This window comes from Salvelinus alpinus, chromosome 4 (assembly GCF_045679555.1).
Source record: "Salvelinus alpinus chromosome 4, SLU_Salpinus.1, whole genome shotgun sequence".
NCBI classification, from domain to species: domain Eukaryota; kingdom Metazoa; phylum Chordata; class Actinopteri; order Salmoniformes; family Salmonidae; genus Salvelinus; species Salvelinus alpinus.
Window position 1 is genome coordinate 8,930,686 of NC_092089.1, and position 27,209 is coordinate 8,957,894.

The 27,209-nt window shown below is 38.8% G+C and overlaps 1 protein-coding gene across 1 annotated transcript; it reads left to right on the forward strand.

Annotated features, from left to right (window-relative positions):
* The first annotated feature begins 416 nt into the window (after window positions 1-416).
* LOC139572259 (S-antigen protein-like) lies at window positions 417-3,616 on the forward strand. Its single transcript, XM_071394903.1, has 2 exons — window positions 417-496; window positions 853-3,616. Exons 1-2 carry the CDS (start codon window positions 417-419, stop codon window positions 3,614-3,616), a joined length of 2,844 nt encoding a protein of 947 aa, XP_071251004.1.
* Window positions 3,617-27,209: the final 23,593 nt, after the last annotated feature.

Here is a 27,209-nt window from a genome sequence, read left to right on the forward strand (position 1 = left end):
GGCCTCCAGCCAACTCATGCTGAGGCCTCCTGCCACCTCCTCCTGCCACCTGCTGCTGAGGTTTCCAGCCAACTCCTGCTGAGGCCTCCTGCCATCTCCTCCTGCCACCTGCTGCTGAGGTCTCCAGCCAACTCCTGCTGAGGCCTCCTGCCACCTCCTGCTGAGGCCTCCTGCCACCTCCTGCTGAGGCCTCCTGCCACCTCCTGCTGAGGCCTCCTGCCAACTCCTGCTGAGGCCTCCTGCCATCTACTCCTGCCACCTGCTGCTGAGGTCTCCTGCCAACTCCTACTGTTACCTCCTGCTGAGGCCTCCTGCCACCTCGTCCTGCCACCTGCTGCTGAGATCTCCAGCCAACTCCTGCTGAGGCCTCCTGCCACCTCCTCCTGCCACCTGCTGCTGAGGCCTCCAGCCAACTCATGCTGAGGCCTCCTGCCACCTCATCCTGCCACCTGCTGCTGAGGCCTCCAGCCACCCCCTCCTGTTACCTGGTGCTGAGGTCTCCAGCCAACTCCTGCTGAGGCCTCCTGCCATCTCCTCCTGCCACCTGCTGCTGAGGTCTCCAGCCACCTCCTGCTGAGGCCTCCTGCCAACTCATGCTGAGGCCTCCTGCCACCTCCTCCTGCCACCTGCTGCTGAGGCCTCCAGCCAACTCATGCTGAGGCCTCCTGCCACCTCCTGCCACCTGCTGCTGAGGTCTCCAGCCAACTCCTGCTGAGGCCTCCTGCCATTTCCTCCTGCCACCTGCTGCTGAGGTCTCCAGCCACCTCCTGCTGAGGCCTCCTGCCACCTCCTGCTGAGGCCTCCTGCCACCTCCTGCTGAGGCCTCCTGCCAACTCCTGCTGAGGTCTCCAGCCAACTCCTGCTGAGGCATCCTGCCATCTCCTCCTGCCACTACCTCCTGCAGACTCCTCTACTCATCTACAGGAGACCTGGCAACGCAGCTGACAGCAAATCTAGACAAACTCAAACAATCTCCAATCAGGACAAGTCAACAATCTCCAATCAGGACAAGTCAACAATCTCCAATCAGGACAAGTCAACAATCTCCAATCAGGACAAGTCAACAATCTCCAATCAGGACAAGTCAACAATCTCCAATCGGGACAAGTCAGCAATCTCCAATCAGGACAAGTCAACAATCTCCAATCGGGACAAGTCAGCAATCTCCAATCAGGACAAGTCAACAATCTCCAATCGGGACAAGTCAACAATCTCCAATCAGGACAAGTCAACAATCTCCAATCAGGACAAGTCAACAATCTCCAAGCAGGACAAGTCAACAATCTCCAAGCAGGACAAGTCAACAATCTCCAATCAGGACAAGTCAACAATCTCCAAGCAGGACAAGTCAACAATCTCCAATCAGGACAAGTCAACAATCTCCAATCGGGACAAGTCAACAATCTCCAATCAGGACAAGTCAACAATCTCCAATCAGGACAAGTCAACAATCTCCAATCAGGACAAGTCAACAATCTCCAATCAGGACAAGTCAACAATCTCCAATCAGGACAAGTCAGCAATCTCCAATCAGGACAAGTCAACAATCTCCAATCAGGACAAGTCAACAATCTCCAATCAGGACAAGTCAACAATCTCCAATCAGGACAAGTCAGCAATCTCCAATCAGGACAAGTCAACAATCTCCAATCAGAACAAGTCAACAATCTCCAATCGGGACAAGTCAACAATCTCCAATCAGGACAAGTCAACAATCTCCAATCAGGACAAGTCAACAATCTCCAATCAGGACAAGTCAACAATCTCCAATCAGGACAAGTCAACAATCTCCAATCAGGACAAGTCAACAATCTCCAATCAGGACAAGTCAACAATCTCCAATCAGGACAAGTCAACAATCTCCAATCAGGACAAGTCAACAATCTCCAATCAGGACAAGTCAACAATCTCCAATCAGAACAAGTCAACAATCTCCAATCAGGACAAGTCAACAATCTCCAATCAGAACAAGTCAACAATCTCCAATCAGGACAAGTCAACAATCTCCAATCAGGACAAGTCAACAATCTCCAATCAGGACAAGTCAACAATCTCCAATCAGGACAAGTCAACAATCTCCAATCAGGACAAGTCAACGATCTCCAATCAGGACAAGTCAACGATCTCCAATCAGGACAAGTCAACAATCTCCAATCAGGACAAGTCAACAATCTCCAATCAGGACAAGTCAGCAATCTCCAATCAGGACAAGTCAACAATCTCCAATCAGGACAAGGCAACAATCTCCAATCAGGACAAGGCAACAATCTCCAATCAGGACAAGTCAACAATCTCCAATCAGGACAAGGCAACAATCTCCAATCAGGACAAGTCAACAATCTCCAATCAGGACAAGTCAACAATCTCCAATCAGGACAAGGCAACAATCTTCAATCAGGACAAGTCAACAATCTCCAATCAGGACAAGTCAACAATCTCCAATCAGGACAAGTCAACAATCTTCAATCAGGACAAGTCAACAATCTCCAATCAGGACAAGTCAAACAATCTCCAAGCAGGACAAGTCAAACAATCTCCAAGCAGGACAAGTCAAACAATCTCCAATCAGGACAAGTCAGCAATCTCCAATCAGGACAAGTCAACAATCTCCAATCAGGACAAGTCAACAATCTTCAATCAGGACAAGTCAACAATCTCCAATCAGGACAAGTCAACAATCTCCAATCAGGACAAGTCAACAATCTCCAATCAGGACAAGTCAACAATCTCCAATCAGGACAAGTCAACAATCTCCAATCAGGACAAGTCAACAATCTCCAATCAGGACAAGTCAAACAATCTCCAAGCAGGACAAGTCAAACAATCTCCAAGCAGGACAAGTCAAACAATCTCCAATCAGGACAAGTCAGCAATCTCCAATCAGGACAAGTCAACAATCTCCAATCAGGACAAGTCAACAATCTTCAATCAGGACAAGTCAACAATCTCCAATCAGGACAAGTCAACAATCTCCAATCAGAACATGTCAACAATCTCCAATCAGGACAAGTCAACAATCTCCAATCAGGACAAGTCAACAATCTCCAATCAGGACAAGGCAACAATCTCCAATCAGGACAAGTCAACAATCTCCAATCAGGACAAGGCAACAATCTCCAATCAGGACAAGTCAACAATCTCCAATCAGGACAAGTCAACAATCTCCAATCAGGACAAGTCAACAATCTCCAATCAGGACAAGTCAACAATCTCCAATCAGGACAAGTCAACGATCTCCAATCAGGACAAGTCAACAATCTCCAATCAGGACAAGTCAACAATCTCCAATCAGGACAAGTCAACAATCTCCAATCAGGACAAGTCAGCAATCTCCAATCAGGACAAGTCAACAATCTCCAATCAGGACAAGGCAACAATCTCCAATCAGGACAAGGCAACAATCTCCAATCAGGACAAGTCAACAATCTCCAATCAGGACAAGGCAACAATCTCCAATCAGGACAAGTCAACAATCTCCAATCAGGACAAGTCAACAATCTCCAATCAGGACAAGTCAACAATCTCCAATCAGGACAAGTCAACAATCTCCAATCAGGACAAGTCAACAATCTCCAATCAGGACAAGTCAACAATCTCCAATCAGGACAAGTCATAAACTGTGCCAATAATATCCATGTTGAAGTGCCCATGTACAAAGACAGGACAGATCCTACTGTATCATGTAGGACAGCTGATTGTTGGTAGAAGCTTTGGGATGTAATCAATGCAAGTAAAACCATCCCAAATCTTCATGTAAGGATCTCATTCATGCAAGGAAGTGACATAAATATTTGAGGAGATGTGGCCCCTTATGGCAAGGTCAAGACATCCATGTAGAATGAGCAGTTAAACGCTAGTTCATCCTTCCACTTCAGTCTCAGTGTCACTGAACTTGACTACATTCTATCCCCTGACAGACTGAGGTTGTAATAAAACACTGAACTTGACTACATTCTATCCCCTGACAGACTGAGGTTGTAATAAAACACTGAACTTGACTACATTCTATCCCCTGACAGACTGAGGTTGAAATAAAACACTGAACTTGACTACATTCTATCCCCTGACAGACTGAGGTTGTAATAAAACACTGAACTTGACTACATTCTATCCCCTGACAGACTGAGGTTGTAATAAAACACTGAACTTGACTACATTCTATCCCCTGACAGACTGAGGTTGTAATAAAACACTGAACTTGACTACATTCTATCCCCTGACAGACTGAGGTTGAAATAAAACACTGAACTTGACTACATTCTATCCCCTGACAGACTGAGGTTGAAATAAAACACTGAACTTGACTACATTCTATCCCCTGACAGACTGAGGTTGTAATAAAACACTGAACTTGACTACATTCTATCCCCTGACAGACTGAGGTTGAAATAAAACACTGAACTTGACTACATTCTATCCCCTGACAGACTGAGGTTGAAATAAAACACTGAACTTGACTACATTCTATCCCCTGACAGACTGAGGTTGAAATAAAACACTGAACTTGACTACATTCTATCCCCTGACAGACTGAGGTTGAAATAAAACACTGAACTTGACTACATTCTATCCCCTGACAGACTGAGGTTGTAATAAAACACTATTAGAATCTATCTAGTTAGATGGTAGATGGTTATTAATGTAGAGTTAGATGGTTATTAATGTAGAGTTAGATGGTTATTTATGTAGAGTTAGATGGTTATTAATGTAGAGTTAGATGGTAGATGGTTATTAATGTAGAGTTAGATGGTAGATGGTTATTAATGTAGAGTTAGATGGTTATTAATGTAGAGTTAGATGGTAGATGGTTATTAATGTAGAGTTAGATGGTTATTAATGTAGAGTTAGATGGTAGATGGTTATTAATGTAGTGTTAGATGGTAGATGGTTATTAATGTAGAGTTAGATGGTAGATGGTTATTAATGTAGAGTTAGATGGTTATTATTGTAGGGTTAGATGGTAGATGGTTATTAATGTAGAGTTAGATGGTTATTAATGTAGGGTTAGATGGTAGATGGTTATTAATGTAGAGTTAGATGGTAGATGGTTATTAATGTAGAGTTAGATGGTAGATGGTTATTAATGTAGAGTTAGATGGTAGATGGTTATTAATGTAGAGTTAGATGGTTATTAATGTAGAGTTAGATGGTAGATGGTTATTAATGTAGGGTTAGATGGTAGATGGTTATTAATGTAGAGTTAGATGGTAGATGGTTATTAATGTAGTGTTAGATGGTAGATGGTTATTAATGTAGAGTTAGATGGTTATTAATGTAGAGTTAGATGGTAGATGGTTATTAATGTAGAGTTAGATGGTAGATGGTTATTAATGTAGAGTTAGATGGTTATTAATGTAGGGTTAGATGGTAGATGGTTATTAATGTAGAGTTAGATGGTAGATGGTTATTAATGTAGAGTTAGATGGTAGATGGTTATTAATGTAGAGTTAGATGGTAGATGGTTATTAATGTAGAGTTAGATGGTAGATGGTTATTAATGTAGAGTTAGATGGTAGATGGTTATTAATGTAGAGTTAGATGGTAGATGGTTATTAATGTAGAGTTAGATGGTTATTAATGTAGAGTTAGATGGTTATTAATGTAGAGTTAGATGGTAGATGGTTATTAATGTAGAGTTAGATGGTTATTAATGTAGAGTTAGATGGTAGATGGTTATTAATGTAGAGTTAGATGGTAGATGGTTATTAATGTAGAGTTAGATGGTAGATGGTTATTAATGTAGAATTAGATGGTTATTAATGTAGAGTTAGATGGTTATTAATGTAGAGTTAGATGGTAGATGGTTATTAATGTAGAGTTAGATGGTAGATGGTTATTAATGTAGAGTTAGATGGTAGATGGTTATTAATGTAGAATTAGATGGTTATTAATGTAGAGTTAGATGGTAGATGGTTATTAATGTAGAGTTAGATGGTAGATGGTTATTAATGTAGAGTTAGATGGTAGATGGTTATTAATGTAGGGTTAGATGGTAGATGGTTATTAATGTAGAGTTAGATGGTTATTAATGTAGGGTTAGATGGTTATTAATGTAGAGTTAGATGGTAGATGGTTATTAATGTAGAGTTAGATGGTAGATGGTTATTAATGTAGAGTTAGATGGTAGATGGTTATTAATGTAGAGTTAGATGGTTATTAAAGTAGAGGTAGATGGTTATTAATGTAGAGTTAGATGGTAGATGGTTATTAATGTAGAGTTAGATGGTAGATGGTTATTAATGTAGAGTTAGATGGTTATTAATGTAGGGTTAGATGGTAGATGGTTATTAATGTAGAGTTAGATGGTAGATGGTTATTAATGTAGAGTTAGATGGTAGATGGTTATTAATGTAGAGTTAGATGGTTATTAATGTAGTGTTAGATGGTAGATGGTTATTAATGTAGAGTTAGATGGTAGATGGTTATTAATGTAGAGTTAGATGGTAGATGGTTATTAATGTAGAGTTAGATGGTAGATGGTTATTAATGTAGAGTTAGATGGTAGATGGTTATTAATGTAGGGGTAGATGGTAGATGGTTATTAATGTAGAGTTAGATGGTTATTAATGTAGGGTTAGATGGTTATTAATGTAGAGTTAGATGGTAGATGGTTATTAATGTAGAGTTAGATGGTAGATGGTTATTAATGTAGAGTTAGATGGTAGATGGTTATTAATGTAGAGTTAGATGGTTATTAATGTAGAGGTAGATGGTTATTAATGTAGAGTTAGATGGTAGATGGTTATTAATGTAGAGTTAGATGGTTATTAATGTAGAGTTAGATGGTAGATGGTTATTAATGTAGAGTTAGATGGTTATTAATGTAGGGTTAGATGGTTATTAATGTAGAGTTAGATGGTAGATGGTTATTAATGTAGTTAGATGGTAGATGGTTATTAATGTAGAGTTAGATGGTAGATGGTTATTAATGTAGAGTTAGAAGGTAGATGGTTATTAATGTAGGGTTAGATGGTAGATGGTTATTAATGTAGAGTTAGATGGTTATTAATGTAGGGTTAGATGGTTATTAATGTAGAGTTAGATGGTAGATGGTTATTAATGTAGTTAGATGGTAGATGGTTATTAATGTAGAGTTAGATGGTAGATGGTTATTAATGTAGAGTTAGATGGTTATTAAAGTAGAGGTAGATGGTTATTAATGTAGAGTTAGATGGTAGATGGTTATTAATGTAGAGTTAGATGGTAGATGGTTATTAATGTAGAGTTAGATGGTTATTAATGTAGGGTTAGATGGTAGATGGTTATTCATGTAGAGTTAGATGGTAGATGGTTATTAATGTAGAGTTAGATGGTAGATGGTTATTAATGTAGAGTTAGATGGTTATTAATGTAGTGTTAGATGGTAGATGGTTATTAATGTAGAGTTAGATGGTAGATGGTTATTAATGTAGGGTTAGATGGTAGATGGTTATTAATGTAGGGTTAGATGGTAGATGGTTATTAATGTAGAGTTAGATGGTAGATGGTTATTAATGTAGAGTTAGATGGTAGATGGTTATTAATGTAGAGTTAGATGGTAGATGGTTATTAATGTAGAGTTAGATGGTAGATGGTTATTAATGTAGAGTTAGATGGTAGATGGTTATTAATGTAGAGTTAGATGGTAGATGGTTATTAATGTAGAGTTAGATGGTTATTAATGTAGAGTTAGATGGTTATTAATGTAGAGTTAGATGGTTATTAATGTAGAGTTAGATGGTTATTAATGTAGAGTTAGATGGTTATTAATGTAGAGTTAGACGGTAGATGGTTATTAATGTAGAGTTAGATGGTAGATGGTTATTAATGTAGAGTTAGATGATAGATGGTTATTTATGTAGAGTTAGATGGTAGATGGTTATTAATGTAGAGTTAGATGGTTATTAATGTAGAGTTAGATGGTAGATGGTTATTAATGTAGAGTTAGATGGTAGATGGTTATTAATGTAGAGTTAGATGGTAGATGGTTATTAATGTAGAGTTAGACGGTAGATGGTTATTAATGTAGAGTTAGATGGTAGATGGTTATTAATGTAGGGTTAGATGGTAGATGGTTATTAATGTAGAGTTAGATGGTTATTAATGTAGAGTTAGATGGTTATTAATGTAGAGTTAGATGGTAGATGGTTATTAATGTAGAGTTAGATGGTAGATGGTTATTAATGTAGAGTTAGATGGTAGATGGTTATTAATGTAGGGTTAGATGGTAGATGGTTATTAATGTAGAGTTAGATGGTTTTTAATGTAGAGTTAGATGGTAGATGGTTATTAATGTAGAGTTAGATGGTAGATGGTTATTAATGTAGAGTTAGATGGTAGATGGTTATTAATGTAGAGTTAGACGGTTATTAATGTAGAGTTAGATGGTAGATGGTTATTAATGTAGAGGTAGATGGTAGATGGTTATTCATGTAGAGTTAGATGGTAGATGGTTATTAATGTAGAGTTAGATGGTAGATGGTTATTAATGTAGAGTTAGATGGTAGATGGTTATTAATGTAGAGTTAGATGGTAGATGGTTATTAATGTAGAGTTAGATGGTAGATGGATATTAATTTAGAGTTAGATGGTAGATGGTTATTAATGTAGAGTTAGATGGTAGATGGTTATTAATGTAGAGTTAGATGGTAGATGGTTATTAATGTAGAGTTAGATGGTAGATGGTTATTAATGTAGAGTTAGATGGTAGATGGTTATTAATGTAGAGTTAGATGGTAGATGGTTATTAATGTAGGGTTAGATGGTAGATGGTTATTAATGTAGAGTTAGATGGTTATTAATGTAGGGTTAGATGGTTATTAATGTAGAGTTAGATGGTAGATGGTTATTAATGTAGAGTTAGATGGTAGATGGTTATTAATGTAGAGTTAGATGGTAGATGGTTATTAATGTAGAGTTAGATGGTTATTAAAGTAGAGGTAGATGGTTATTAATGTAGAGTTAGATGGTAGATGGTTATTAATGTAGAGTTAGATGGTAGATGGTTATTAATGTAGAGTTAGATGGTTATTAATGTAGGGTTAGATGGTAGATGGTTATTAATGTAGAGTTAGATGGTAGATGGTTATTAATGTAGAGTTAGATGGTAGATGGTTATTAATGTAGAGTTAGATGGTTATTAATGTAGTGTTAGATGGTAGATGGTTATTAATGTAGAGTTAGATGGTAGATGGTTATTAATGTAGAGTTAGATGGTAGATGGTTATTAATGTAGAGTTAGATGGTAGATGGTTATTAATGTAGAGTTAGATGGTAGATGGTTATTAATGTAGGGGTAGATGGTAGATGGTTATTAATGTAGAGTTAGATGGTTATTAATGTAGGGTTAGATGGTTATTAATGTAGAGTTAGATGGTAGATGGTTATTAATGTAGAGTTAGATGGTAGATGGTTATTAATGTAGAGTTAGATGGTAGATGGTTATTAATGTAGAGTTAGATGGTTATTAATGTAGAGGTAGATGGTTATTAAAGTAGAGTTAGATGGTAGATGGTTATTAATGTAGAGTTAGATGGTTATTAATGTAGAGTTAGATGGTAGATGGTTATTAATGTAGAGTTAGATGGTAGATGGTTATTAATGTAGAGTTAGATGGTAGATGGTTATTAATGTAGAATTAGATGGTTATTAATGTAGAGTTAGATGGTAGATGGTTATTAATGTAGAGTTAGATGGTAGATGGTTATTAATGTAGAGTTAGAAGGTAGATGGTTATTAATGTAGGGTTAGATGGTAGATGGTTATTAATGTAGAGTTAGATGGTTATTAATGTAGGGTTAGATGGTTATTAATGTAGAGTTAGATGGTAGATGGTTATTAATGTAGTTAGATGGTAGATGGTTATTAATGTAGAGTTAGATGGTAGATGGTTATTAATGTAGAGTTAGATGGTTATTAAAGTAGAGGTAGATGGTTATTAATGTAGAGTTAGATGGTAGATGGTTATTAATGTAGAGTTAGATGGTAGATGGTTATTAATGTAGAGTTAGATGGTTATTAATGTAGGGTTAGATGGTAGATGGTTATTCATGTAGAGTTAGATGGTAGATGGTTATTAATGTAGAGTTAGATGGTAGATGGTTATTAATGTAGAGTTAGATGGTTATTAATGTAGTGTTAGATGGTAGATGGTTATTAATGTAGAGTTAGATGGTAGATGGTTATTAATGTAGGGTTAGATGGTAGATGGTTATTAATGTAGGGTTAGATGGTAGATGGTTATTAATGTAGAGTTAGATGGTAGATGGTTATTAATGTAGAGTTAGATGGTAGATGGTTATTAATGTAGAGTTAGATGGTAGATGGTTATTAATGTAGAGTTAGATGGTAGATGGTTATTAATGTAGGGTTAGATGGTAGATGGTTATTAATGTAGAGTTAGATGGTTATTAATGTAGGGTTAGATGGTTATTAATGTAGAGTTAGATGGTAGATGGTTATTAATGTAGAGTTAGATGGTAGATGGTTATTAATGTAGAGTTAGATGGTAGATGGTTATTAATGTAGAGTTAGATGGTTATTAAAGTAGAGGTAGATGGTTATTAATGTAGAGTTAGATGGTAGATGGTTATTAATGTAGAGTTAGATGGTAGATGGTTATTAATGTAGAGTTAGATGGTTATTAATGTAGGGTTAGATGGTAGATGGTTATTAATGTAGAGTTAGATGGTAGATGGTTATTAATGTAGAGTTAGATGGTAGATGGTTATTAATGTAGAGTTAGATGGTTATTAATGTAGTGTTAGATGGTAGATGGTTATTAATGTAGAGTTAGATGGTAGATGGTTATTAATGTAGAGTTAGATGGTAGATGGTTATTAATGTAGAGTTAGATGGTAGATGGTTATTAATGTAGAGTTAGATGGTAGATGGTTATTAATGTAGGGGTAGATGGTAGATGGTTATTAATGTAGAGTTAGATGGTTATTAATGTAGGGTTAGATGGTTATTAATGTAGAGTTAGATGGTAGATGGTTATTAATGTAGAGTTAGATGGTAGATGGTTATTAATGTAGAGTTAGATGGTAGATGGTTATTAATGTAGAGTTAGATGGTTATTAATGTAGGGTTAGATGGTAGATGGTTATTCATGTAGAGTTAGATGGTAGATGGTTATTAATGTAGAGTTAGATGGTAGATGGTTATTAATGTAGAGTTAGATGGTTATTAATGTAGTGTTAGATGGTAGATGGTTATTAATGTAGAGTTAGATGGTAGATGGTTATTAATGTAGGGTTAGATGGTAGATGGTTATTAATGTAGGGTTAGATGGTAGATGGTTATTAATGTAGAGTTAGATGGTAGATGGTTATTAATGTAGAGTTAGATGGTAGATGGTTATTAATGTAGAGTTAGATGGTAGATGGTTATTAATGTAGAGTTAGATGGTAGATGGTTATTAATGTAGAGTTAGATGGTAGATGGTTATTAATGTAGAGTTAGATGGTAGATGGTTATTAATGTAGGGTTAGATGGTAGATGGTTATTAATGTAGAGTTAGATGGTTATTAATGTAGGGTTAGATGGTTATTAATGTAGAGTTAGATGGTAGATGGTTATTAATGTAGAGTTAGATGGTAGATGGTTATTAATGTAGAGTTAGATGGTAGATGGTTATTAATGTAGAGTTAGATGGTTATTAAAGTAGAGGTAGATGGTTATTAATGTAGAGTTAGATGGTAGATGGTTATTAATGTAGAGTTAGATGGTAGATGGTTATTAATGTAGAGTTAGATGGTTATTAATGTAGGGTTAGATGGTAGATGGTTATTAATGTAGAGTTAGATGGTAGATGGTTATTAATGTAGAGTTAGATGGTAGATGGTTATTAATGTAGAGTTAGATGGTTATTAATGTAGTGTTAGATGGTAGATGGTTATTAATGTAGAGTTAGATGGTAGATGGTTATTAATGTAGAGTTAGATGGTAGATGGTTATTAATGTAGAGTTAGATGGTAGATGGTTATTAATGTAGAGTTAGATGGTAGATGGTTATTAATGTAGGGGTAGATGGTAGATGGTTATTAATGTAGAGTTAGATGGTTATTAATGTAGGGTTAGATGGTTATTAATGTAGAGTTAGATGGTAGATGGTTATTAATGTAGAGTTAGATGGTAGATGGTTATTAATGTAGAGTTAGATGGTAGATGGTTATTAATGTAGAGTTAGATGGTAGATGGTTATTAATGTAGAGTTAGATGGTTATTAATGTAGAGGTAGATGGTTATTAATGTAGAGTTAGATGGTAGATGGTTATTAATGTAGAGTTAGATGGTTATTAATGTAGAGTTAGATGGTAGATGGTTATTAATGTAGAGTTAGATGGTAGATGGTTATTAATGTAGAGTTAGATGGTAGATGGTTATTAATGTAGAATTAGATGGTTATTAATGTAGAGTTAGATGGTAGATGGTTATTAATGTAGAGTTAGATGGTAGATGGTTATTAATGTAGAGTTAGAAGGTAGATGGTTATTAATGTAGGGTTAGATGGTAGATGGTTATTAATGTAGAGTTAGATGGTTATTAATGTAGGGTTAGATGGTTATTAATGTAGAGTTAGATGGTAGATGGTTATTAATGTAGTTAGATGGTAGATGGTTATTAATGTAGAGTTAGATGGTAGATGGTTATTAATGTAGAGTTAGATGGTTATTAAAGTAGAGGTAGATGGTTATTAATGTAGAGTTAGATGGTAGATGGTTATTAATGTAGAGTTAGATGGTAGATGGTTATTAATGTAGAGTTAGATGGTTATTAATGTAGGGTTAGATGGTAGATGGTTATTCATGTAGAGTTAGATGGTAGATGGTTATTAATGTAGAGTTAGATGGTAGATGGTTATTAATGTAGAGTTAGATGGTTATTAATGTAGTGTTAGATGGTAGATGGTTATTAATGTAGAGTTAGATGGTAGATGGTTATTAATGTAGGGTTAGATGGTAGATGGTTATTAATGTAGGGTTAGATGGTAGATGGTTATTAATGTAGAGTTAGATGGTAGATGGTTATTAATGTAGAGTTAGATGGTAGATGGTTATTAATGTAGAGTTAGATGGTAGATGGTTATTAATGTAGAGTTAGATGGTAGATGGTTATTAATGTAGAGTTAGATGGTAGATGGTTATTAATGTAGAGTTAGATGGTAGATGGTTATTAATGTAGGGTTAGATGGTAGATGGTTATTAATGTAGAGTTAGATGGTTATTAATGTAGGGTTAGATGGTTATTAATGTAGAGTTAGATGGTAGATGGTTATTAATGTAGAGTTAGATGGTAGATGGTTATTAATGTAGAGTTAGATGGTAGATGGTTATTAATGTAGAGTTAGATGGTTATTAAAGTAGAGGTAGATGGTTATTAATGTAGAGTTAGATGGTAGATGGTTATTAATGTAGAGTTAGATGGTAGATGGTTATTAATGTAGAGTTAGATGGTTATTAATGTAGGGTTAGATGGTAGATGGTTATTAATGTAGAGTTAGATGGTAGATGGTTATTAATGTAGAGTTAGATGGTAGATGGTTATTAATGTAGAGTTAGATGGTTATTAATGTAGTGTTAGATGGTAGATGGTTATTAATGTAGAGTTAGATGGTAGATGGTTATTAATGTAGAGTTAGATGGTAGATGGTTATTAATGTAGAGTTAGATGGTAGATGGTTATTAATGTAGAGTTAGATGGTAGATGGTTATTAATGTAGGGGTAGATGGTAGATGGTTATTAATGTAGAGTTAGATGGTTATTAATGTAGGGTTAGATGGTTATTAATGTAGAGTTAGATGGTAGATGGTTATTAATGTAGAGTTAGATGGTAGATGGTTATTAATGTAGAGTTAGATGGTAGATGGTTATTAATGTAGAGTTAGATGGTTATTAATGTAGAGGTAGATGGTTATTAATGTAGAGTTAGATGGTAGATGGTTATTAATGTAGAGTTAGATGGTTATTAATGTAGAGTTAGATGGTAGATGGTTATTAATGTAGAGTTAGATGGTAGATGGTTATTAATGTAGAGTTAGATGGTAGATGGTTATTAATGTAGAATTAGATGGTTATTAATGTAGAGTTAGATGGTAGATGGTTATTAATGTAGAGTTAGATGGTAGATGGTTATTAATGTAGAGTTAGAAGGTAGATGGTTATTAATGTAGGGTTAGATGGTAGATGGTTATTAATGTAGAGTTAGATGGTTATTAATGTAGGGTTAGATGGTTATTAATGTAGAGTTAGATGGTAGATGGTTATTAATGTAGTTAGATGGTAGATGGTTATTAATGTAGAGTTAGATGGTAGATGGTTATTAATGTAGAGTTAGATGGTTATTAAAGTAGAGGTAGATGGTTATTAATGTAGAGTTAGATGGTAGATGGTTATTAATGTAGAGTTAGATGGTAGATGGTTATTAATGTAGAGTTAGATGGTTATTAATGTAGGGTTAGATGGTAGATGGTTATTCATGTAGAGTTAGATGGTAGATGGTTATTAATGTAGAGTTAGATGGTAGATGGTTATTAATGTAGAGTTAGATGGTTATTAATGTAGTGTTAGATGGTAGATGGTTATTAATGTAGAGTTAGATGGTAGATGGTTATTAATGTAGGGTTAGATGGTAGATGGTTATTAATGTAGGGTTAGATGGTAGATGGTTATTAATGTAGAGTTAGATGGTAGATGGTTATTAATGTAGAGTTAGATGGTAGATGGTTATTAATGTAGAGTTAGATGGTAGATGGTTATTAATGTAGAGTTAGATGGTAGATGGTTATTAATGTAGAGTTAGATGGTAGATGGTTATTAATGTAGAGTTAGATGGTAGATGGTTATTAATGTAGAGTTAGATGGTTATTAATGTAGAGTTAGATGGTTATTAATGTAGAGTTAGATGGTTATTAATGTAGAGTTAGATGGTTATTAATGTAGAGTTAGATGGTTATTAATGTAGAGTTAGATGGTTATTAATGTAGAGTTAGATGGTAGATGGTTATTAATGTAGAGTTAGATGGTAGATGGTTATTAATGTAGAGTTAGATGATAGATGGTTATTTATGTAGAGTTAGATGGTAGATGGTTATTAATGTAGAGTTAGATGGTTATTAATGTAGAGTTAGATGGTAGATGGTTATTAATGTAGAGTTAGATGGTAGATGGTTATTAATGTAGAGTTAGATGGTAGATGGTTATTAATGTAGAGTTAGACGGTAGATGGTTATTAATGTAGAGTTAGATGGTAGATGGTTATTAATGTAGGGTTAGATGGTAGATGGTTATTAATGTAGAGTTAGATGGTTATTAATGTAGAGTTAGATGGTTATTAATGTAGAGTTAGATGGTAGATGGTTATTAATGTAGAGTTAGATGGTAGATGGTTATTAATGTAGAGTTAGATGGTAGATGGTTATTAATGTAGGGTTAGATGGTAGATGGTTATTAATGTAGAGTTAGATGGTTTTTAATGTAGAGTTAGATGGTAGATGGTTATTAATGTAGAGTTAGATGGTAGATGGTTATTAATGTAGAGTTAGATGGTAGATGGTTATTAATGTAGAGTTAGACGGTTATTAATGTAGAGTTAGATGGTAGATGGTTATTAATGTAGAGGTAGATGGTAGATGGTTATTCATGTAGAGTTAGATGGTAGATGGTTATTAATGTAGAGTTAGATGGTAGATGGTTATTAATGTAGAGTTAGATGGTAGATGGTTATTAATGTAGAGTTAGATGGTAGATGGTTATTAATGTAGAGTTAGATGGTAGATGGATATTAATTTAGAGTTAGATGGTAGATGGTTATTAATGTAGAGTTAGATGGTAGATGGTTATTAATGTAGAGTTAGATGGTAGATGATTATTAATGTAGAGGTAGATGGTAGATGGTTATTAATGTAGTTAGATGGTAGATGGTTATTAATGTAGAGTTAGATGGTAGATGGTTATTAATGTAGAGTCAAATCAAATCAAATCAAATCAAATTTTATTAGTCACATACACATGGTTAGCAGATGTTAATGCGAGTGTAGCGAAATGCTTGTGCTTCTAGTTCCGACAATGCAGTAATAACCAACAAGTAATCTAACCTAACAATTCCACAACTACTACCTTACACACACACACAAGTGTAAAGGGATAAAGAATATGTACATAAAGATATATGAATGAGTGGTGGTACAGAACGGCATGGCAGATGCAGTAGATGGTATAGAGTACGGTATATACATATGAGATGAGTACTGTAGGGTATGTAAACATAAAGTGGCATAGTTTAAAGTGGCTAGTGGTACATGTATTACATAAAGATGGCAAGATGCAGTAGATGATATAGAGTACAGTATATACATATGAGATGGGTAATGTAGGGTATGTAAACATTATATTAAGTGGCATTGTTTAAAGTGGCTAGTGGTACATTTTTACATAATTTCCATCAATTCCCATTTTTAAAGTGGCTGGAGTTGAGTCAGTATGTTGGCAGCGGCCGCTAAATGTTAGTGGTGGCTGTTTAACAGTCTGATGGCCTTGAGATAGAAGCTGTTTTTCAGTCTCTCGGTCCCTGCTTTGATGCACCTGTACTGACCTCGCCTTCTGGATGATAGCGGGGTGAACAGGCAGTGGCTTGGGTGGTTGTTGTCCTTGATGATCTTTATGGCCTTCCTGTGACATCGGGTGGTGTAGGTGTCCTGGAGGGCAGGTAGTTTGCCCCCGGTGATGCGTTCTGCAGACCTCACTACCCTCTGGAGAGCCTTACGGTTGTGGGCGGAGCAGTTGCCGTACCAGGCGGTGATACAGCCCGACAGGATGCTCTCGATTGTGCATCTGTAGAAGTTTGTGAGTGCTTTTGGTGACAAGCCGAATTTCTTCAGCCTCCTGAGGTTGAAGAGGCGCTGCTGCGCCTTCTTCACAACGCTGTCTGTGTGGGTGGACCAATTCAGTTTGTCCGTGATGTGTACACCGAGGAACTTAAAACTTTCCACCTTCTCCACTATTGACCCGTCGATGTGGATAGGGGGGTGCTCCCTCTGCTGTTTCCTGAAGTCCACAATCATCTCCTTTGTTTTGTTGACGTTGAGTGTGAGGTTATTTTCCTGACACCACACTCCGAGGGCCCTCACCTCCTCCCTGTAGGCCGTCTCGTCGTTGTTGGTAATCAAGCCTACCACTGTAGTGTCATCCGCAAACTTGATGATTGAGTTGGAGGCGTGCATGGCCACGCAGTCGTGGGTGAACAGGGAGTACAGGAGAGGGCTCAGAACGCACCCTTGTGGGGCCCCAGTGTTGAGGATCAGCGGGGTGGAGATGTTGTTACCTACCCTCACCACCTGGGGGCGGCCCGTCAGGAAGTCCAGGACCCAGTTGCACAGGGAGGGGTCTCGAGCTTGATGACGAGTTTGGAGGGTACTATGGTGTTAAATGCTGAGCTGTAATCGATGAACAGCATTCTCACATGGGTATTCCTCTTGTCCAGATGGGTTAGGGCAGTGTGCAGTGTGGTTGCGATTGCGTCGTCTGTGGACCTATTGGGTCGGTAAGCAAATTGGAGTGGGTCTAGGGTGTCCGGTAGGGTGGAGGTGATATGGTCCTTGACTAGTCTCTCAAAGCACTTCATGATGACGGAAGTGAGTGCTACGGGGCGGTAGTCGTTTAGCTCAGTTACCTTAGCTTTCTTGGGAACAGGAACAATGGTGGCCCTCTTGAAGCATGTGGGAACAGCAGACTGGGATAAGGATTGATTGAATATGTCCGTAAACACACCAGCCAGCTGGTCTGCGCATGCTCTGAGGACGCGGCTGGGAATGCCGTCTGGGCCTGCAGCCTTGCGAGGGTTAACACGTTTAAATGTTTTACTCACCTCGGCTGCAGTGAAGGAGAGCCCGCAGGTTTTGGTAGGGGGCCGTGTCAGTGGCACTGCACCGTCCTCAAAGCGGGCAAAAAAGTTGTTAAGCCTGTCTGGGAGCAATACATCCTGGTCCGCGACGGGGCCGGTTTTCTTTTTGTAATCCGTGATAGACTGTAGACCCTGCCACATACCTCTTGTGTCTGAGCTGTTGAATTGCGACTCGATTTTGTCTCTGTACTGGGACTTAGCCTGTTTGATTGCCTTGCGGAGAGAATAGCTACACTGTTTGTATTCGGTCATGCTTCCGGTCACCTTGCCCTGGTTAAAAGCAGTGGTTCGCGCTTTCAGTTTCACGCGAATGCTGCCGTCAATCCACGGTTTCTGGTTTGGGAATGTTTTAATCGTTGCTGTGGGTACGACATCGTCAATGCACTTCCTAATGAACTCGCTCACCGAATCAGCATATTCGTCAATATTGTTGTTGGACGCGATGCGGAACATATTCCAATCCGCGTGATCGAAGCAGTCTTGAAGCGTGGATTCAGACTGGTCGGACCAGCGTTGAACAGACCTGAGCGCGGGAGCTTGTTGTTTGAGTTTCTGTTTGTAGGCTGGAATCAACAAAATGGAGTCGTGGTCAGCTTTTCCGAAAGGGGGGCGGGGGAGGGCCTTATATGCGTCGCGGAAATTAGTATAACAATGATCTAGGGTTTTTCCAGCCCTGGTAGCACAATCGATATGCTGATAGAATTTAGGGAGTTTTGTTTTTAGATTAGCCTTGTTAAAATCCCCAGCTACGATGAATGCAGCCTCAGGGTGTGTGGTTTCCAGTTTACAAAGAGTCAGATAAAGTTCGTTCAGGGCCATCGATGTGTCTGCTTGGGGGGGAATATATACGGCTGTGATTATGATTGAAGAGAATTCCCTTGGTAGATAATGCGGTCGACATTTGATTGTGAGGAGTTCTAGATCAGGTGAACAGAATGACTTGAGTTCCTGTGTGTTGTTATGATGATCACACCACTTCTCGTTAATCATAAGGCATACCCCCCCGCCCCTCTTCTTACCGGAAAGATGTTTGTTTCTGTCGGCGCGATGCATGAAGAAACCAGCTGGCTGCACCGACTCCGTTAGCGTCCCTTGAGTTAGCCATGTTTCCGTGAAGCAGAGCACGTTGCAATCCCTGATGTCTCTCTGGAATGCTACCCGTGCTCGGATTTCATCAACCTTATTGTCAAGAGACTGGACATTGGCGAGTAGTATGCTAGGGAGTGGAGCGCGATGTGCCCGTCTCCGAAGCCTGACCACGAGACCGCCTCGTTTGCCCCTTTTTCGGCGTCGCACAGGGTCGCCGGCTGGGATCAGATCCATTGTATTGGGTGGAAGGCAACACACTGGATCCGTTTCGGGAAAGTCATATTCCTGGTAGGAACGATGATGAGTTGACGTTAATCGTATATTCAGTAGTTCCTCCCGACTGTATGTAATGAAACCTAAGATTACCTGGGGTACCGATGTAAGAAATAACACATAAAAAAACAAAATACTGCATATTTTCCAAGGAACACGAAGCGAGGCGGCCATCTCTTTTCGGCGCCGGAAGTTCAAGCTAGAGTTAGATGGTTATTAATGTAGAGTTAGATGGTAGATGGTAGATGGTAGATGGTTATTAATGTAGAGTTAGATGGTAGATGGTTATTAATGTAGAGTTAGATGGTAGATGGTTATTAATGTAGAGTTAGATGGTAGATGGTTATTAATGTAGAGTTAGATGGTAGATGGTTATTAATGTAGAGTTAGATGGTAGATGGTTATTAATGTAGAGTTAGATGGTAGATGGTTATTAATGTAGAGTTAGATGGCAGATGGTTATTAATGTAGAGTTAGATGGTAGGGAGTAGTAGGGTTAGATGGTAGATGGTTATTAATCTAGAGGTAGATGGTAGATGGTTATTAATGTAGAGTTAGATGGTAGATGGTTATTAATGTAGAGTTAGATGGTAGATGGTTATTAATGTAGAGGTAGATGGTAGATGGATATTAATGTAGAGTTAGATGGTAGATGGTTATTAATGTAGAGTTAGATGGTAGATGGTTATTAATGTAGAGTTAGATGGTAGATGGTTATTAATGTAGAGTTAGATGGTAGATGGATATTAATGTAGGGTTAGATGGTAGATGGTTATTAATGTAGAGTTAGATGGTAGATGGTTATTAATGTAGAGTTAGATGGTAGATGGTTTTTAATGTAGAGTTAGATGGTAGATGGATATTAATTTAGAGTTAGATGGTAGATGGTTATTAATGTAGAGTTAGATGGTAGATGGTTATTAATGTAGAGTTAGATGGTAGATGGTTATTAATGTAGAGTTAGATGGTAGATGGATATTAATGTAGGGTTAGATGGTAGATGGTTATTAATGTAGAGTTAGATGGTTATTAATGTAGAGTTAGATGGTAGATGGTTGTTAATGTAGAGTTAGATGGTAGATGGTTATTAATGTAGAATTAGATGGTTATTAATGTAGAGTTAGATGGTAGATGGATATTAATGTAGAGTTAGATGGTAGATGGATATTAATGTAGAGTTAGATGGTAGATTGTTATTAATGTAGAGTTAGATGGTAGATGGATATTAATGTAGGGTTAGATGGTTATTAATGTAGAGTTAGATGGTAGATGGATATTAATGTAGGGTTAGATGGTTATTAATGTAGAGTTAGATGGTAGATGGATATTAATGTAGGGTTAGATGGTAGATGGTTATTAATGTAGAGTTAGATGGTAGATGGATATTAATGTAGGGTTAGATGGTTATTAATGTAGAGTTAGATGGTAGATGGATATTAATGTAGAGTTAGATGGTAGATGGATATTAATGTAGGGTTAGATGGTAGATGGTTATTAATGTAGAGTTAGATGGTAGATGGTTATTAATGTAGAGTTAGATGGTAGATGGTTATTAATGTAGAGTTAGATGGTAGATGGATATTAATGTAGAGTTAGATGGTAGATGGTTATTAATGTAGAGTTAGATGGTTATTAATGTAGAGTTAGATGGTAGATGGTTATTAATGTAGAGTTAGATGGTAGATGGTTATTAATGTAGAGTTAGATGGTAGATGGATATTAATGTAGAGTTAGATGGTAGATGGTTATTAATGTAGAGTTAGATGGTTATTAATGTAGAGTTAGATGGTAGATGGATATTAATGTAGAGTTAGATGGTAGATGGTTATTAATGTAGAGTTAGATGGTTATTAATGTAGAGTTAGATGGTAGATGGTTATTAATGTAGAGTTAGATGGTAGATGGTTATTAATGTAGAGTTAGATGGTAGATGGTTATTAATGTAGAGTTAGATGGTAGATGGTTATTAATGTAGAGTTAGATGGTAAATGGTTATTAATGTATAGTTAGATGGTAGATGGTTATTAATGTAGAGTTAGATGGTAGATGGTTATTAATGTAGAGGTAGATGGTAGATGGTTATTAATGTAGGGTTAGATGGTAGATGGTTATTAATGTAGGGTTAGATGGTAGATGGTTATTAATGTAGAGGTAGATGGTAGATGGTAAGGTAGTATAAGGGAGTATTTCTCCTGGCTAGTTGCGGTAATGCAACATTTATTGCCAACCATCGTTAACCTCATAGAAGAAGAAGAAGCTTGGGGACAGCAGGCTGGGCAGGTAACAGGTTGGCAAAATTACAGTCATTCCTGAGTTTCGTGATAGACAAACAGTTGTTGCCTGAATAGTTTATACTGTGAATATCTTAGATTTTTTTAACGTCTTTACGTCCATGTCCTGTTTGTTCTTTTCTGAACAACGTTTCTTGGCCAATTTGTCCTAATATTGTAACTAAAAGCCTGTGTGAGAGGTGAATACCAGAACATCCTGTCTCCTCTCTGTCCCATCCACCACCTCTGCTTCCTGCACCTGTTAATATTGTAACTAAAAGCCTGTATGAGAGGTGAATACCAGAACATCCTGTCTGTCTCCTCTCTGTCCCATCCACCACCTCTGCTTCCTGCACCTGTTAATATTGTAACTAAAAGCCTATATGAGAGGTGAATACCAGAACATCCTGTCTCCTCTCTGTCCCATCCACCACCTCTGCTTCTGCTTCACAATCTCCTTTGAACATTATTCTATTTATGCCTCGCTTTGAAAGAGGCAAAAACCAAATCAACTAATCTATTCCCAAGAAATTTATCAAAATTAGGGGAAGTGCTTGGATAATAATTTTCTATTTAAGTGTTGCTCTATTTATCATTAATTTGAAGCAATATATGGGTCGCCACGGTGCTGTGGCAAAAAGTAGCTTTGGTGTGTGAGAACTAATCTGTCCCAGAGGTTTAGGAGGAGATCCAGATCAGTAGTGTGAATAGAAAACTGCCTGAAGAGCTCAGAACACAGAGGAGATAACAGGAAGATTAAGCTGTTGCTGCTTTCTGAGGTTTCTCTGTGGTTCCTGCAGGCACCACATATTCACCTCATCTGGTTTATAGGCTTCTTAAGAGTCCCTAAACCTAGAGGGTTCTTTACCCAACCTAGCCCTAGAGGGTTCCAAACCCAACCTAGCCCTAGAGGGTTCTTAACCCAATCTAGCCCTAGAGGGTTCTTAACCTAGCCCTAGAGGGTTCCTAACCCAACCTAACCCTAGAGGGTTCTTAACCCAACCTAGCCCTAGAGGGTTCTTAACCCAACCTAGCCCTAGAGGGTTCTTAACCCAACCTAGCCCTAGAGGGTTCTTAACCCAACCTAACCCTAGAGGGTTCTTAACCCAACCTAGCCCTAGAGGGTTCTTAACCCAACCTAACCCTAGAGGGTTCCTAACCCAACCTAGCCCTAGAGGGTTCTTAACCCAACCTAGCCCTAGAGGGTTCTTAACCCAACCTAGCCCTAAAGGGTTCTTAACCCAACTTAACCCTAGAGGGTTCCTAACACAGAGGAGATAACAGGAAGATTAAGCTGTTGCTGCTTTCTGAGGTTTCTCTGTGGTTCCTGCAGGCGCCACATATTCACCTCATCTGGTTTATAGGCTTCTTAAAAGTCCCTAAACCTAGAGGGTTCTTTACCCAACCTAGCCCTAGAGGGTTCCAAACCCAACCTAACCCTAGAGGGTTCTTAACCCAACCTAGCCCTAGAGGGTTCTTAACCCAACCTAGCCCTAGAGGGTTCTTAACCCAACCTAGCCCTAGAGGGTTCTTAACTCAACCTAGCCCTAGAGGGTTCTTAACCCAACCTAACCCTAGAGGGTTCTTAACTCAACCTAACCCTAGAGGGTTCCTAACCCAACCTAGCCCTAGAGGGTTCTTAACCCAACCTAGCCCTAGAGGGTTCTTAACCCAACCTAACCCTAGAGGGTTCTTAACCCAACCTAACCCTAGAGGGTTCCTAACCCAACCTAGCCCTAGAGGGTTCCTAACCCAACCTAGCCCTAGAGGGTTCTTAACCCAATCTAGCCCTAGAGGGTTCTTAACCCAACCTAACCCTAGAGGGTTCTTAACCCAACCTAGCCCTAGAGGTTTCTTAACCCCACCTAGCCCTAGAGGGTTCCTAACCCAACCTAGCCCTAGAGGGTTCTTAACCCAACCTAGCCCTAGAGGGTTCTTAACCCAACCTAACCCTAGAGGGTTCTTAACCCAACCTAACCCTAGAGGGTTCTTAACCCAACCTAGCCCTAGAGGGTTCTTAACCCAACCTAACCCTAGAGGGTTCTTAACCCAACCTAACCCTAGAGGGTTCTTAACCCAACCTAACCCTAGAGGGTTCTTAACCCAACCTAACCCTAGAAGGTTCTTAACCCAACCTAACCCTAGAGGGTTCTTAACCCAACCTAGCCCTAGAAGGTTCTTAACCCAACCTAACCCTAGAGGGTTCTTAACCCAACCTAACCCTAGAGGGTTCTTAACCCCACCTAACCCTAGAGGGTTCTTAACCCAACCTAACCCTAGAGTGTGCCTAACCCAACCTAGCCCTAGAGGGTTCTTTACCCAACTTAACCCTAGAGGGTTCTTTACCCAACTTAAGCCTAGAGGGTTCTTAACCCAACCTAACCCTAGAGGGTTCTTAACCCAACCTAACCCTAGAGGGTTCTTAACCCAACCTAACCCTAGAGGGTTCTTAACCCAACCTAACCCTAGAGGGTTCTTAACCCAACCTAGCCCTAGAGGGTTCCTAACCCAACCTAACCCTAGAGGTTTCCTAACCCAACCTAGCCCTAGAGGGTTCTTAACCCAACCTAGCCCTAGAGGGTTCCTAACCCAACCTAGCCCTAGAGGGTTCCTAACCCAACCTAGCCCTAGAGGGTTCTTAACCCAACCTAACCCTAGAGGGTTCTTAACCCAACCTAACCCTAGAGGGTTCCTAACCCAACCTAACCCTAGAGGGTTCTTAACCCAACCTAGCCTTAGAGGGTTCTTTACCCAACTTAACCCTAGAGGGTTCTTTACCCAACTTAACCCTAGAGGGTTCCTAACCCAACCTAACCCTAGAGGGTTCCTAACCCAACCTAACCCTAGAGGGTTCTTAACCCAACCTAACCCTAGAGGGTTCTTAACCCAACCTAACCCTAGAGGGTTCTTAACCCAACCTAGCCCTAGAGGGTTCTTAACCCAACCTAGCCCTAGAGGGTTCTTAACCCAACCTAACCCTAGAGGGTTCTTAACCCAACCTAACCCTAGAGGGTTCCTAACCCAACCTAACCCTAGAGGGTTCCTAACCCAACCTAACCCTAGAGGGTTCTTAACCCAACCTAACCCTAGAGGGTTCCTAACCCAACCTAACCCTAGAGGGTTCTTAACCCAACCTAACCCTAGAGGGTTCCTAACCCAACCTAACCCTAGAGGGTTCCTAACCCAACCTAGCCCTAGAGGGTTCTTAACCCAACCTAACCCTAGAGGGTTCTTAACCCAACCTAACCCTAGAGGGTTCTTAACCCAACCTAACCCTAGAGGGTTCCTAACTCAACCTAACCCTAGAGGGTTCCTAACCCAACCTAACCCTAGAGGGTTCCTAACCCAACCTAGCCCTAGAGGGTTCCTAACCCAACCTAGCCCTAGAGGGTTCCTAACCCAACCTAGCCCTAGAGGGTTCCTAACCCAACCTAACCCAAGAGGGTTCCTAACCCAACCTAACCCTAGAGGGCTCTTAACCCAACCTAACCCTAGAGGGTTCTTAACCCAACTTAACACTAGCCTCGTCGAGAACCATACTTCCCTAGAACGGGTAAGCCTGTCGAAGTTCATGAAATAATTATTGCTAAATATGGGTGGAGACCGGATGTAAATCAGTGACTCCTTGCAACACGTCAAACCAATGAAATGCCTTGCTTGGGCGTGGCTGGGCGGAGCTCCAGTAGTGCTCACTACAATCCTGGGAAATTGCCCATTAACTCTATAGGATTCTAAACAGACTCTAACCCTATAGGCTTCTAAACAGACTCTAACCCTATAGGCTTCTAAACAGACTCTAACCCTATAGGCTTCTAAACAGACTCTAACCTTATAGGCTTCAAAACAGACTCTAACCTTAATGGCTTCAAAACAGTCTCTAACCCAATAGGCTTCTAAACAGACTCTAACCTTATAGGCTTCTAAACAGACTCTAAGACTAACCCTAACACTACAGGCTTCTGAATAGACCCTAACCATAACCCTATAGGCGTCTAAACAGACTTGAATACTAACCCTAACATTATAGGCTTCTAAACAGACTCTAATACTAACCCTAACTCTATAGGCTTCTAAACCGACTCTAATACTAACCCTAACATTATAGGCTTCTAAACAGACTCCAATAGTAACCATAACCCTATAGGCTTCTAAACAGACTCTAACCCTATAGGCTTCTAAACAGACTCTAACCCTATAGGCTTCTAAACAGACTCTAATAGTAACCATAACCCTATAGGCTTCTAAACAGACTCTAACCCTATAGGCTTCTAAACAGACTCTAACCCTATAGGATTCTAAACAGACTCTAACCCTATAGGCTTCTAAACAGACTCTAACCCTATAGGCTTCTAAACAGACTCTAACCCTATAGGCTTCTAAACAGACTCTAACCCTATAGGCTTTTAAACAGACTCTAACCCTATAGGCTACTAAACAGACTCTAACCCTATAGGCTACTAAACAGACTCTAACCCTATAGGCTTCTAAACAGACTCTAACCCTATAGGATTCTAAACAGACTCTAACCCTATAGGATTCTAAACAGACTCTAACCCTATAGGCTACTAGACAGACTCTAACCCTATAGGCTACTAGACAGACTCTAACCCTATAGGCTTCTAAACAGACTCTAACCCTATAGGATTCTAAACAGACTCTAACCCTATAGGCTTCTAAACAGACTCTAACCCTATAGGCTTCTAAACAGACTCTAACCCTATAGGCTTCTAAACAGACTCTAACCCTATAGGCTTCTAAACAGACTCTAACCCTATAGGCTTCTAAACAGACTCTAACCCTATAGGCTTCTAAACAGACTCTAACCCTATAGGCTTCTAAACAGACTCTAATAGTAACCATAACCCTATAGGCTTCTAAACAGACTCTAACCTTATAGGCTTCTAAACAGACTCTAACCTTATAGGCTTCTAAACAGACTCTAACCTTATAGGCTTCAAAACAGACTCTAACCTTAATGGCTTCAAAACAGTCTCTAACCCAATAGGCTTCTAAACAGACTCTAACCTTATAGGCTTCTAAACAGACTCTAAGACTAACCCTAACACTACAGGCTTCTGAATAGACCCTAACCATAACCCTATAGGCGTCTAAACAGACTTGAATACTAACCCTAACATTATAGGCTTCTAAACAGACTCTAATACTAACCCTAACTCTATAGGATTCTAAACAGACTCTAATCCTAACCCTAACTCTATAGGATTCTAAACAGACTCTAATACTAACCCTAACCCTATAGGCTTCTAAACAGACTCAAATACTAACCCTAACCCTATAGGATTCTAAACAGACTCTAATACTAACCCTAACCCTATAGGCTTCTAAACAGACTCTAATACTAACCCTAACATTATAGGCGTCTAAACAGACTCTAACCCTATAGGCTTCTAAACAGACTCTAACCCTATAGGCCACTAGACAGACTCTAACCCTATAGGCTTCTAAACAGACTCTAACCCTATAGGCTTCTAAACAGACTCTAACCCTATAGGCTTCTAAACAGACTCTAACCCTATAGGCTTCTAAACAGACTCTAACCCTATAGGCCACTAGACAGACTCTAACCCTATAGGCTTCTAAACAGACTCTAACCCTATAGGATTCTAAACAGACTCTAACCCTATAGGCTTCTAAACAGACTCTAACCCTATAGGCTTCTAAACAGACTCTAACCC

Bases quoted from the DNA above. Each gene is read 5' to 3' on its own strand.
- LOC139572259 (XM_071394903.1), top strand. From the start codon at position 417: ATGCTGAGGCCTCCTGCCACCTCATCCTGCCACCTGCTGCTGAGGCCT. The intron at 497-852 runs GTCTCCAGCCAA...TGAGGTCTCCAG, and splicing joins TCCTGTTACCTGGTGCTGAG to CCAACTCCTGCTGAGGCATC.